At 48.7% G+C, this 14,609-nt stretch overlaps 1 protein-coding gene across 1 annotated transcript in view; it reads right to left on the bottom strand.

The window, feature by feature from the left end:
* Positions 1-232: 232 nt before the first annotated feature.
* Positions 233-14,609, bottom strand: part of PPP1R3F (protein phosphatase 1 regulatory subunit 3F) — a 15,983-nt gene continuing 1,606 nt past the window's right edge. Inside the window, exons 2-4 of the mRNA XM_040468876.1 lie at positions 5,631-5,686; positions 5,104-5,183; positions 233-2,003 (exon numbers count right to left, since the gene is read on the bottom strand). Of these exons, the coding sequence (XP_040324810.1) occupies positions 708-2,003; positions 5,104-5,183; positions 5,631-5,686 (1,432 nt within the window). The 3' untranslated portion in view covers positions 233-707. The remainder of the gene's footprint in view (positions 2,004-5,103; positions 5,184-5,630; positions 5,687-14,609) is intronic.

Raw genomic sequence — 14,609 nt, 5'->3', positions numbered from 1 at the left:
CTCCCTGGCAGAATATGGAAAAGACCAAAGGACCTGCCTCCCCCACAAGACCACTGGACCACACGGAGTAGGCCCATGAGGTGAGGTGACACAGATCCTCAAGGATACACTGAAGCAGCAGCAGCAGGCATGACCATGTCCCATGCCCCCCTCCCCACCCTCATCCTCCCACAGAACATGACCACCCCACACGCTCAGGCCCAAACAGGAGAACACGGCACAGAAAGACACATCATTTCTCATAGAGCTCTATTGTGGCATATAATAATAGGTACTCTATATAAATTAAATTAAAAATAAAGCTCCAGCAGGTTGCACAGGTTGGCTGTTAATAAATATATCTCTGGGTAATTGTGCCCCAAGACCAGCTCACGACCACTCTCCCTCATCCAGAGAATTATACAAAAATAAATACAGGCTTGGGGTGGGGGGGAAGGGAGGACATGCCCAGTTCCTTTCTGAAAGTTATCTCACACCATCCACCATGCCCTGTTCCCCTCCACTAGTGTCACCACAGGGAGCCCTGTGCCAACAAGACCTCAGGAACGGGAAGGTCTCTCTTCAGTAGAGCATCCTCAGAAGCAAAAGACCCCTCACTATATAGGCCACATGTACCATCTGAAGCCCCTGGGGGTGGTGCAGGGACTGCCTCTCCCCAGATCCAAGAGAGGGGAATGCCTCCTACTGCTGCTCCCCACAAGCAGCTCCTATGAGAACCAGGCCAGAGAGAGGCACAGTGCAAGCACCAGGAGGGACATACCACTGTTCAGAGCCACAGGGACAACTACCAACCCAGCCAGGACCCCCAGAGTCTGGGTCAAGGGCCCCCAGAGCTGGGGAGGCAATACACACACACATTCTGTAGGAGTTGCTAAGGTGGGTGACCTCTTTAGGGGCTCAAGGCTTGGGCCTGAACCCTTTTCATCCTGGGAGCTCACGTGGGGCCTGGCCAAACTGGAAGGGCAGACTTCAGCCCCCGAGGGACTAAGGTTGGTGAGACCTTGCCTCCATAGGGCTGGGGCAGCTGGTTCCTTGCCAGATATAGGAACGAGGCTGCCTGCCCACTCAGTGGTAAACTCCTTGCAGCCTTCTTTCCCACCCAGGGACCTAGTCACCCCAGCTGTCACTTTATTCATGTGCAAAGAATCAGTGTCCTTGCCCAACCCCTTTTCTGGAGGCCCAGCGAACTGACACTCTGTACCCAGAACCACGGGGCTGTCACATCCCGAGCCCTCTGCCCACGGGAGCCACACATCTCCCATAGTGGCTACCACAGAATGGGCCCCAGAGAGGATTTCCGGAGGTGATTCCTTGGGGGTATCCCCTTCTGGACTGGAGGGTATAATGGAAAGCCCCTCTTCGCCCTCCCCCTCCTCATCAGGATCCTCAGTGTCCTTGATAAGCTCCACACCACGCCCCAGCCGGGCATAGTGCAGTGTGATCTCCTCAGCCAGGGCACTGTTCAGAGCCCGCTCAGGGCCAGGCCACTTCAAGATCAGGTCGCGGTCCGTGAGTATGCCCAGGGGATGGCTGGGGGACACCCCCCCATCTGTGGGGCCCTCCCCACCACCTCCTATCCCACCTGCAGCCACAGCAGCCCGCAGGCGGCTCAGGTGAGACAGGTAGAGCTGCTCCAGCTCTTGGTCAATGGTGTCCTCGCCAAGCAGCTCCTCCAACCCACTCACGACCTCCAGACCCCCAGGGGGTTCATCCATAATGGCCCCCACGATGGAGTCCTTTCGGCCCCCTCCATTCTCGCTTGATACTCCCCACGTGGCCTCCACCTGTTGCTGGCTGGGTTCCAGGAGAGGCCCGGCTGCCCCCTCACTTGCATCGGGCCCTGAGGCCTGGTCCCTGGGGAAGCCACCCAGGCCAGAGTGAGAGGAAGAGGGGAGAATCCTGATGACTGGTGCCTGGGGGACCTCTGTGAAAGCCACGGGCGGATTGCTTCTAGGAACATCACCTTCCTCTGGGGGTTTGCCAGTCACTGTAACTTCAGGAACCTAGAGCCATTGGGAGGGGGCAGGGCAGGAGGGGAGAGAAAGGGAAAGGAAAGAAGTAGAGGAGGGGTTGGGACAAGCAGAGACAGTGAGAGCTGGTGACAGCCCACACCCAGCCCCACAGGTGTTTCCAAATAAACACTCCTTAAGGAGCCCTCTATAATTCTCCAAACTTGAAAGACTATGTCATCTGTATTAAAATAACACAATCAGATGTAGGAAAGGGGGGCTTCTTGCAGATCATAAAGCTAAGGAATTCCGTGGGCACCAATGTTTGGTGAATGGCTGTCAGTAAATACTGTTGGTTGGTGTCCAAAACATATCTAGAATATCCACATGTGTTCATGTGTTTTCTCTTTTAAAGCAAATTTATTCTGGGGCGCCTGGGTGGCTCAGTCGGTTAAGTGTCTGACTTTGGCTCAGGTCATGATCTTGCGGTTCGTGGGTTCAAGCCCCACGTCAGGCTCTGTGCTGACAGCTCAAAGCCTGGAGCCCGCTTCAGATTCTATGTCTCCCTCTCTCTTTGCCCCTCCCCCACTCATGCTGTGCCCCCCCTCTCTGCCCCTCCCCTGCTTGTGCTCTCTTTCTGTCTCTCAAAACTGAATAAATGTTTAAAAAATAATTAAAACAAATTTATTTTGACAAGGCCTAGAAACAATGACCAATCTAGCAGCAACAAAAACATCTAGCACCCAGATCTTGATTTCTAAATACCATTCTCCACTAAAAGGAACCAGAGCTTTTTTAAATAAATGGCTGCTTCCAGGTGTGAGGCAGGGAAAGCCCAAGATGAGTCTAGGCCATACTGTCATTCCACCGTGTGAGGAAGTATTCAAAGAAGGATGGGGAGTGGGTTCACAAGGAATCTGGAACCAATGTAAGTAAGTTCACACTGACCAGAGATAGTTCAAGCATCAAAAGAAATAAAGCAATGGATTAAAAGTTATTAAATATGTTTAAAATTCATGAGTTAATAATACCCCCAAACCAAAAATCCTTTAATTGGTCACCCTTGGAGAAGTTCATTACTTCTGAAAACTGGTAAACAAAAGGGAAAAAATTAAGTATATATACAGCTTTTTCAATATAAACTATATACCCTCAAGGTAGCCAAATGGCTGATACGAGAAAGTTTTTTTTAGAGAGGAATTCCAGTTAATAAATGAAATGGGAATAAGAGAATTCAATAGAGCCCCATTCTAGTTAAATTAGTTTAATAATAATAGATTATATTTAATAAATCAATTGAACAAAATTGATAGTTAAATAAATTCAATTTAATAGAGCATACCAATTAAATGGAATTAATATATTAATAGAGTAAGAAAGGTGTTTCCACATGAATACAATCAGCCAAAACCAGACTGTGGGAAACTCTAAAGGACAAACAAGGTTTCTTCAACAAACAAATTGCCAGAAAAAGTGGGGGAGATTTAAAAATCTAAAAAGACTCATCAACTAAATGCAATGTGTTGACCTGGTTTGGGTCTTACAATGCCTATGAGATAAGGAAATTTGAACACTGATCAAATATTTCATGATACTAAGGATTGACTTAATTTCCTGAGGCATGATGTTGCATCAGATGTATGTGGTCTTTTTATGAGTGCTTAATTTTCTGAGATACAAACTGAAGTCTTTATGGATAAGATAATGCCTGGATTTGTTTCCAAAATAATTCCATAGGAAATGGGGGAGAGGGAGTAAGGAAAAAGTAGGAATGGACAAGTGCTGAAATTTGTTGAACCTGGGTGATGAATGTATGTGAGTTCATTATACTAGTCTCTTTACTTCTCTGTATGTTTGAAAATCTTTGTACTAAAAAGTTAAAACACACACACACATACACAGTAACATACATCTCCAGAATCTCTCTCTATATATCCCTGCCAGCACCACACTGCTTGCCTGGATCACTGCAGTAGCCTCCCCCTCACCGTCCCCCTGCTCCTGCCCTCACCCCTACAGCCTATTTCCCTCACAGCAGCCAGAGGGAGCCTGTTAAATCCTGTTAGATCATGGCCCTCCTCTGCTCACGACCTTTCTGTGGCTCCTCCATCACTCAGAGTAAAAGTCAGAGCTCTCTCCATGGCCCATGACACCCTACACAATCTGTCCCCCACCACCTGTCTGACCTCACCCCCTGCTGCTCCCCCCTCCTGGCCACTGCTCCTTGCTGTTCCTCACACATATTCGTCACGGCCCTACCAGGGGACTTTGCACCTGCCCAGGATGTTCTTCCCCTAGTTGTCCACATGGCTCACTCTCACCTTCTCCAGATCTTTGCTCAAATCTCACCACTAAGGACTCCCCTGGCCACTGGATCTAAACTCACAAAACTTCCCTCCACCCGTGTGTGTGTGGCTGTGTCTCACCCGTGCACATACCACACACACACACACACACCCACACACACACACACACTCTCCATCCCTTAATTTTTTTTTCCTTAGCACTCATCATCATCTAAAATACCCTATATTTTGGGGCACCTGGGTGGCTCAGTGGGTTGAGCATCTAACTCTTGATTTTGGTTCAGGTCATGATCCCAGGGTCATGGGATTGGCCCCCACATCGGGCTCTGTGCTGAGCATGGAGCCTGCTTAAGATTCTCTCTTTCTCTCTTTCTCTTTCTCTCTTTCTCTCTTTCTCTCTCTCTCTCTCTCTCTCTCTCTCTCTCTCTCTCCCTCTGCCCCTCTCCTCCATTCTTGCTCTCTAAAAGAATTTTTAACCTTCTAAAAAATAAAATAAAATAAAATAAAATAAAATAAAATACCATATATTTTAACTATTATTTTGTTTTGTCATGTCTCACTCCACTAAAATGCTAGTAAGCCCCATGAAGACAGCGTTTTTGGTCACTACCATATTCCCAGCATCCATAACTGCTTGGCACGGAGCAAGCAGTCAATAAATATTTGCTAAATTAACAAATGACATTTCTATAAGTTCAAGTGAATAATTGCACCCTACTCCTCTGCCATCAGGTTCTGATTTGCAAAGGGGGACTCCCTCCGACCTAGGATAGGCCTAGAGCAAGTCAGTCCCCACCACGCAGTCTCCCATTGGGCTGTCCATCCACAGGCTGCCAGGGCCTACTTACCTGAAGTGTCATTTGAGGCCATGGACGGAGAGGGGTGGGGGCCACCAGGGGACCCACTGACTCCTGGACATTAGGGCGTTCTGTTGGAGATAAGAGAAGGGCAGCATTGGGGTGAGGCAGGTGTCCAAGCAGGCCCGGTTTAGTTAAGTAAATCTGGTCTTTTGGCCACTTGGCAGTTTTGCCTCTGAAGCTTTCTGTGCTAGTCTAAGGCAGAGAGCACCTCTTAATTTGTAAGAAAGAAAACAGGGAGAAAGAAAGAAATGGTAGGGGCGCCTGGGTGGCTCAGTCGATTGAGCGTCCGATTTTGGCTCAGGTCACGATTTCATGGTCCGTGGGTTCGAGCCCCACGTCAGACTCTGTGCTGACAGCTCGGAGCCTGGAGCCTGCTTCGGATTCTGTGTCTCCCTCTCTCTGTGGCCCTCCCCCGCTCATACTCTCTCTCTCTCTCTCTCTCAAAAAGTAAACATTTAAAAATGTTTCAAAAAGAAAGAAATGGCTAAAACCCCCACAGCCTGCCAATTGCTTACCCACAGCAGGGGGGTTATCATCGGTGTTCTTCATCCTCAGCTCTTCCTCATTAGGCCTGTGGGACAAAAGGGAGAATGCATGGATCTGATGTTCCCAGAGGCCAGTCCTACCACCCACTGGCACCTTCTGAGCCTCTGCGGTGGCCCACCCTCACGTGACAGTGGCTGTTTTCCCTTCTGCCACCTCTTTGTATCCCCTGATTAGAAAAGCCCTATGTGCTCACTGTAGAAGTTTTATGAAACACAGGAAAGCAGAAAGAAGCAGGGAAAGAGTCACACATCAGCCAAAGGCAACTGCGATTACCATTTTGGAAAATTTCATTGCAGAGTCGACAAAATCCCTTAGATTCTGCAGACATAATTTCACAGCTGGCTTTGTCCATTTAGCAGTAAGAAGCATCACTAATACACTTTTGCAAACGTTTGCAATGGCTGTTTACCATCATATAGGCTCGCCATAATGTATGTACCCATTCCCATCCTACCGAGCAACTAACTTGTTTCCTTCATTTTGCTCTCACAAAGCAGGCTACAGCAGACATTGTTGGGCATAGCTTTATGAACATGTTGGATCGTTTCTGTAGGGTATATTCCCAGTTGTAAATGAACCCACTTTTTCCAAGAAAGGGCAGGTGAAGACTGTAGGACTCGGAAAGCAGCAGAGGGGAGAAAGGAAGCAACTGGAGAACAGGAAGGAGGCCAGCAGAAAAAGAAAGTAACCCAGGCTCACAAAGGCCCGGGTCCCTCCACCAACCCTCTGCCCATCACCATGTCAGCCTCACAGGCCACTTAACCTCTCAGAGCCTCAACCTCCTCACCTTAAAACAGAGCACAGGAGAGCCAGGATGTGCACACCAGGCACAGGGCAGTCAAGAGAAATGAAGACATCAAGCCAGACACCAGGGCCTGGCACAGAGCAGGGGTGGATCAACTATAGCTATCTACTAGTGTTGGTCCTCCTCCACCAGGCAAGTCAGGCCTGAGGTCTAAGTGGCATAAGCTAAGTGTATTTCAGCCAGCCTCTGCCGGGGGGTGGGGGTGGGTTACAGGGATCACAGAGAAATCACTGTTCTCATTCTCAGAAATGAGTATCAAATGTTTATACATTAAGGCAAATGAGAGGGAAACATTAACAAAAACATGTGCAGGGACGGAGAGGAGCTGAGGCAATGGCTCCGACCTTTTTCTTCTAAAAGGTAATATGATGATGTTGACATTTCTGCAGATGGTTGCAACTTTTTGAAAACAATCAGTGACCTCACAAAAACCAAGTACCACTAACTGACCTGAATATAATACTTACTATGATGTGAGGCACTGTTCTGTGTGCTTCACATATGTTAATTTAATCCTCACAGCAATTCTGAGGTAGGTACTTTTAATCCTCTGAAGTAGGCAGTATTATCTTCACCTCACAGATGATGAAGCAGAAAGCCGAGTAAACGGCTCAAGGTCATGCCGCGAGGATTGAAACCTAAGCCTTCCAGCTCCTATGTCTAAATCTGTGCTCTTGATCAACCAACTGCTACTTCCTGGATGAGGGAAACTGGGGTCTTACCTCAACCCCATCTCTGATCCTTTCCAGAAGTAGATGGGGGGTAGCAATAATAGACAAGATCTCTCCCTCTTCTTTCATTCAGGCTTTTCTTTGAACCTGTTTTTTGCCCATATATTCATTCCCAGTTTCCCTGCCATCTTGGGACATGTGGCTAGGAGACCACCAGACACAGAAGTGGCTGAAAGATGCCTCAGGGAGGAAATCTGAACCAGGTACATGGATCTAGAGTCTGGAAGCTCCAGAAGGAACCATCTGTCTTTCTCCATGGACTAGGGCTCATGCATCCCACCAAAAGCATTTGAATCTGAATATTACAAGGCCCTGGAGCGAGTGACTCTGGAAGCCCAGCCACTAACGCCTGAGCATCACGGGTAAAAAAAAGGGGGGATTTGGAACAAACCAGCTTGGTCCTACACCAGTCCCCCCAGTAAGTTTAAAATCCACGTCTTTGGATTTGTGGCCCAACACAATTTCTACTGACTTGCTGGCGTCGTCCTCCATTAGATAAAATGTCATCTTCCTAGGATCTTCTAAAGCAAGCCTCTTCAAGAAGACCCACAGACACACAGAAGGGCAGCTCTCCCTCCCAGGGGCAGGACCAGGCAAGCTGTCCCCTGTCATCTGGCCCAGTGCTGACATGCACAGCAACCAGGCTTCTAAATACCACTCCGGCGTCCTAGATGTATGTGAGAGAGAAAAGCGGGAGGAAAAGAAAGAACTCCACAGTTCAGTTGAAGGGAGAAGAGAGAGAAGAAAAACAAATACAAAACAAATCCCTCAGCCCCCAGAGCATCTCTTCCGCAGCTGAGGAGCGTGAGAAGAGGGGGAACATCCAAAAATCAGGTCAAGCAATTCAGCCGATCCCAAGATGCACCAAGTCAGCAGAAGTACATAGGTCACTCTCCCTACCTCTGAACTCAGAGACATGAAAGCAGAAGGCACAAGCTTTTATTGTTCATCTCCTCCAACGTGGGCCCTTTTCATTGATACACCAAGTCATTTGAAAACCGTCACATCTATCCTTCAAAGCAACACCCTTCCCTTTTTACAAATGCGGAAACTGAGGCTCAAGGAACCGTGTCTCTACACCCACTAACTACACACCACGCTGGTAACAATCCAAAAAGGGCTCCATTTTGAAGACAGTGTTTGAAACTGTGGGCTGAAACAAAAAAAAAAAAAGAAACTAAATATCTTTGAACTGTCTTTCACAGTAAACATTCAGGGGCAGCTATGACTTTAATCAAAAGGAGGATAGTAAGAGAAATGGAGTACAAGTGTGTACTGACTCATTGATCAGTAACAGAGAAGAGGGCTTCTCAGAAAAATGGGGAGGGAGGAGATTAAGAACAAAACTGTACCTCCAGGGTGCTTGCTAATTTTCGAGAAGGAAACCTGCTCTTTTGGCACTAGCCCCACAAATGCCACGTGGTATCTGCTCAAGGGCAGTGGGCAGTAGCGGGCCAGGGAAAGGCCTGGGAACCCCTTGGGATGCATCCTTTGGGTGTTCTCGAGAACTAGTCAAGACAGCACAGCCTAGAAGGGGCCACGCCGGGCCTGCATGCCAGTCTCCTGGGGGTGAAAATTCCTCCTGCAGTCAGGAAACTCGGTGACCACTCACCTCAGATGGCATCCAGGGAGACCAGAAGGTGGGAATTCACAAAGAGGTGCCATTGGCCCCAGCCTGGGCCAGCAGAGACACAACCAAAAAAAAGTGCATTGCCAGAGGCAGAGAGCAAGAGAGGGCTGACAACCCCCAAAGGAGAGGAGCAAAGCAGACTTTCAATGAGCAGTCACATCTCTGCCAGCACCGCCCCGAGTCCTCTGTGAGCACCCCAACGCGGTTTTCAAAGAACTTGGCCAGCCCAAAGTGGGTCATGTGCTGACACCCAGAGGGAAAGTCAGCAGACCCCAGCTCCCATGCAGTCAACTAGAAGAGAACGCTGACTCTCCAGGGGTCGGGTGGCTTCAGAAACCTGCCCCCCCGATACTTGGAATTCCGGTTCCAAGCCATCTGCTTTCTGAAAAGAACAGGGTTTGGAGCGGCTGTGAAAGCCACCATATTATGTGGGGCACCGCTCTGCCTTCCCCAGCCACACTGTGTGCTGGTGTCAACCCTGGGACTTAACAGCCCATCCAGCAGGGTGGAGGGAGCAGTTTATCTGTGCTATGAGCTTCTTTTACAGCAATGACTTTATTCATTTGGCCGTGACCCACAATAAGAAATACATTTTACATCGTAACCCAGCAACACCCATACATGTGTGAATATACATACTTACACAGAACTGAAAAACAGTTGTTCTTTGAATGAAACAACACTTACCTTCACTACGTGTTGTGATGCACATTGATTATTTCCTATACTAGTTCTTTTTCTTTAATATTTGTTGGAACCCAGGAAATGGATTTCCCATCTCAGTAAGGAGTCAAGACGTAATTTTTAATAGCCTCAGCTCTGCCACCTACCAGCTGTGTGACCTGGAGCAAGTTATATAACCTCTCTATACCTCAGTTTCCTCATCTGCGAAGAAGGTATAATGGTAATACCTACCTCAGAGGGCTGCTGGGTGGATTGAGAAAATAGTGGGAAATTGCCTATGAAGTGCTAACAAAGTAATCCCCTCCAAATTTCCACCAAGGGAAACTGAGGCTCTGAAAAGGAAAGCAACTTGCCCAGCAATGCCCGGCTGGTAAGACGCACCACCCGGCCTGGTACAGCAGTTAAGAACTGGAGAACTAGAGCGGGACCGCCCTAGCTCAGATCCCGGCTCCTCCACTTCTATAGTGTGTGGCCTCAGTCCACTTCCTTAACCATGATGGCCTACCAATTTCCTGTGGAGTCAAAGATGATCACTTTCTCACTAAACCCTCACTTTCCAAACAACTAAGATGGCCCTTGGCCTGTCCTGTTTCAACTGTAATTGTTCTGGTTTCCCCTAAGACTACGAATTCAGATAGCAAGTTGGGTCCCCATCCGTTTAGCAACGGGGGACCTAAAAATCATTTGAGGTCTCACTGCACATCAGCCCAGTGACAGAGCCTGGAGACACAATGGTGAGCACACTCAACTAGGAAGCTTACAATTTCATGTAGAGGAAGACATTTAAAAAAATAACTCACACTCATTCTTTCAACAAACATTTATTGAGCACCTTTAAGTGCCAGGCACTGTGGCAGGCCCTGCAGGAATACAGTGGTGAACAAAAGCAGACCATGTCCCTACCCCTCACGGAGCTTACAGTCTAAGAGGGCAGAGAGGGTCATCCAGTAATCCCCTAATGAAGGTCTAACTACAAACTGAGGTCAGTGCCTTCAGGAAAGGAAGAATGCCCTAGAACAAAGGGCCCTGGCCTAGACTCCAGGGTCAGGATGGGCTTAGGATGCGTAGAAGGAAGATAAGCAAGGGATGGGTAGGGGAGAGGCCACTCAGGAACACCATTGGGGAGGTGATGGATTCAGTCTCAAACAAGGGAGGCACCTTTGGGACGTCAGCCAAGTGGAGACATGGAGTTTGGCTATGTGAGGCTGAAGGAAAGGGCAAGGAGAAGGGCCAGAAAGCTAAGAGGAAAAGCAGCAGAGCGTGGTCCCAAGGCAAAGGAAGACAGTGTTTTAAGTAGGAGTGCTCAACCACTTCAAGAAGAAAGTCAAAAACCACCTATGGAATCTGGTAGATGTGGGGGGGCTGAAGCAAATGGAGGAGAGCATAGGCAACTCTTTAGAGGAGGGTCAGCAATGAAGGGGAGGGAGGTGATTAGGTGCTGGCCGGGAGTAGCAGGGTCAGGGGTGGGGTCAAAGGACAAGTTTTTAAGACAGTAGACACACTGGCATGTACAAAGGCTGAAATAGAGGATCAGTGAGGAGGGCGGTGAAAAGCTGCCGGGAAAGGGTCAGGTTCTGGAGCAAGTGGCAGAAAACAGAAGCCAGGGCACAAGTCGGGGAACTGGCCTGAGGGGAGGAAAATAGTACCCTCCTCCCCTGTAACACAAGGGAGGGAACTTAGTTTGCAGGCTTTGGGGGCTGCAAAGTGGGGAGTTCCATTCTTATGACCTCATTCTGTTTCTTGAAGCAGGAAGTAAATTCTGAAGGTAAAGAACATTTGAGTCACATCAAGGTGGAGACAAGAGTGGATCAGAAAAATATAATAGGACTGCCAGGCAGGATAGGAAATGATCCTAAATTGGTGGCAACATACAGCTGTTCTGCCATGTGACTGACATTCTCCAGCTGGACTTGCCTATTTGGCTGTCTGTGCTATGACAACTTTGGGGCCTGAAGATGTTGGGATGGACAGGCTTCCCAGAGGAAGTACTCTTAGAACTGAAGTATCAAAATGAGGAGACTACAAGGAGCACAGGACCAACATTCCTGGTGATGGAAACGGCAAGGGCAAAGGCCCTGAGGCAGGAAGGGGTAAGGTACCTTGTTAAGACCGCAGTGACAGGACCTCAGAAGGCAGAGGACAGTGTGAGACTAGTAGCGGTGTGGGCCAGACTGCGGGACAGGGCAGGGGGTTCTTGAAGGTCATGCTAAAGCTTTCTTGGTATTTATTTTTAAGAGGAATAGGACACCCCTACGGGTACTAAGCCAAGGCAGACCAGGAGGACTCCTCCGGACCCAGCCCTAGGACTCTGGACTCTGGGAGCCTCAGTTTGCTCATCCAGGAAAGAGGGGTAAAAACAGTCTCTCTCCCAGGGAATGTTTTGAAAGGATTAGATGAGGACTGTGCATGCAAACCCTTGGCAAAATGCCCAATATAGAGCAGCGGCTCCAAGACTCATACAAGCCCTCGGTACCTGCCTCTCCCACCCAGTTCTACCATTAAATCCTTTGACATCTTAGCGTCAGTCTGCAGCTTTTTCCCCGATTGAACCTAGCACTGTGCCCAGCACATAGTAGGCCCTCAACAAATGCTTGTTGATGGATCATCTCCGAGCCGAAGGGTTATCAAAAGCCTGGTCCAGCGATCCAGAGAATGTGGCCATTTCGGTTTCTGAGCGGTCTCCCAGTGGCTACCCAAGACTTGCCCTGTGCCTGGTGCACACCACACAGTGGGCCTGTAGCCAACACTTCTGAACTAGGAGCTCTCTACTGTGGGGCGCCTGCAGGTTAAGCCTATCCCCTGAGATCGGCTACCAGCTACCATTTCCCAAGAGGGCTGGGTCGCAGGGGGCAGCTGTTCTTCAACAGCGCTCCAAGTCACCAGAAGCACACGGCTTTTAAAATGATAAGTTGAAATGTACTCGCCAAGGAAGCCACCGACCTACAAAGAAAATCTTACCGCTGATCTTGCAATGAGCAGCAACCTCCCCTTTGCAAGAGCTGAGATCAAAAGATAAAGAAGCTATCCAAAAGCCATCTGCCCACTTAAAATAATATCACAAGTCATGTTAGGAACCACAGACCTGGGGCCAGATACCAAAACAATTGTCTGAACGGGCTGCTTCAATTTCTCTTTAAAACCACCCATGTATTTTAAAAGAAAAACACCCTCCCCACCCACCTTGGCCCTGTGAGCTTTTGATTTCTCTGTTCTCTTCCTCTTACACTCTAAGATGACCAAACTGTTACCCAAACTGCTGCATCTTACAGACAGGGCTCCCATGACAGCCACCTGGGAAGACAACTTAGGAAATGATAGAAATGAAGATGATTCTGGGGCACTGGAACCACTCGAAACCTTGATCTGGGTGATCTCTACACAAGAACATACATACGCAAAAATCCACTGAACCCTACACTTAAGAGCAGTATGCCTTGTATAGGTATGCCTCAAAAAAGCAAAGAGAGAGACAAAGAGAGAAAGAGAGACAGAGACAGAGAGAACAGTTAAAAGGAAAGCATGACCTGCTGGGAACACTGGGAGTGAAATGCAGAATTTTCCCTGAACCTGGTCAGACCTTCTAGAGTAGGAAAAAAATGCCCCTAGCATGTCCTCCCTGGTCCTGTCACTCACTAGCTGAGTGGACTTGAGCAAGCTGGCTCACCTCCCTGAGCTACCTCAGTCTCCTTTCTTAAACGTGCATAATCATAGCACCTATACCACACAGCATGCACAGCAGGGCTCAGGAGGGAACAGACTTGAAGCTCTCAGCTCAGAGATCAGTAAATACTGGCCACTGTTATCTTTCACAGCTACCACCGCACTTCAGTACCTTGCCCATGTTCACTGCATCCAATCCAACCAAAGTGACTGTCATTCCCCTTTAGCAGATAAGAAAACTGAGGCTTACAGATGAAGAAACTGAGGCAAGGCCACACAGCAGGTGATAGGCAGAGCAGCATTTGGGAGGGGTATCCAAAGAACTGTACGTGTGATTCCCTATATACAAATATAAACACTAGCTAACACTTTCTGGCACGACTATGAGCCACATTCGGTTCCGGGGGCTTTTACTCATCTCCTGTGAAGTAGGGGTTATAATTATCTGTTTTCTAGATGAGGGTATTGAGGTACAGTGCAGTCAAATGAGTTAGCCAAGCTCACAATGCCAATAGATGGCAGGGCTGCAATTTGAACCGAAGCACTCTGATGTCAGAATCCACTCTCTTAACACTGTAAGGAAAGGCATGCTGCCTGCCCCCTTTAAACTAAGTCTCAGGTTACTATGGAGTTCACAGGTCAGTAAGTGGGTGCTTGCCTGCTTGCTCGCATACCCAGACACATCTACCCACCAGCCCCAAGCTGGACCTTTCTGAACCACTCACTCACAGCCTAAGGCCTTGCCAGGACCACAAACATCTCGCTGCAACCAGAGGATTCTGATCAAGCATATACAAGGTCCCAAACGCATTTTCCCATCCCCATTTCCAGTCCTCCCAGAAGCAGGGAAATGTATGCACTTCCCACAGGTGCAGAGACTACTTACCCCAGGCTAGACTTAGGTGACCCCCCCCCCCAAAGAATCAGGCCTAGCTGATACCCTCAAAGAACTCTTAGTTTGAGAAAAACTAGTCTCCTATCAGGGCCTCCTGGGATTAACAGGTTCCTTCTCCCAGGCTCTGAATGGCCACAGGCAAAAACGAAGGAGGAGAGCTTCAAGTCCAGGCCCACCTGGTTCTGCCTCTGCCAGAGCCACTGCCTCCCTGGGAGAGCATGGACTCAGCCCCTCAATCCTCCAGGAGGCCTTACACTAGATTAGAACTTAACAGTAAAGAGATGCACAGGCTTCAAGGTCAGTGGTGGTAGAATTGGAAAAGCCAGGCGCCATCACTTCCTCAACCAGTTTCTCCCTCTGGGTCCCTGGTTTGCTGCTCTGTCAAATGGGGATCAGATTCCCTGTCTGCACTGGCAAGGCCCTTGGTCCACACTACCATGTCACTGAAGTTCTGTCCACTCCCACACACTGCTCATCATTCACGCCAAGCTCACTCTCACTCAGGACCTTTGTACTCACTGTTCCCTCTGCCTGGGAACACCC

Source organism: Herpailurus yagouaroundi, unplaced genomic scaffold (assembly GCF_014898765.1).
Source record: "Herpailurus yagouaroundi ecotype Mexico unplaced genomic scaffold, PumYag 67793, whole genome shotgun sequence".
NCBI lineage: Eukaryota > Metazoa > Chordata > Mammalia > Carnivora > Felidae > Herpailurus > Herpailurus yagouaroundi.
Note: the sequence above shows the minus strand (reverse complement) of the source record. Positions and strands in the feature narration are given on the sequence as shown.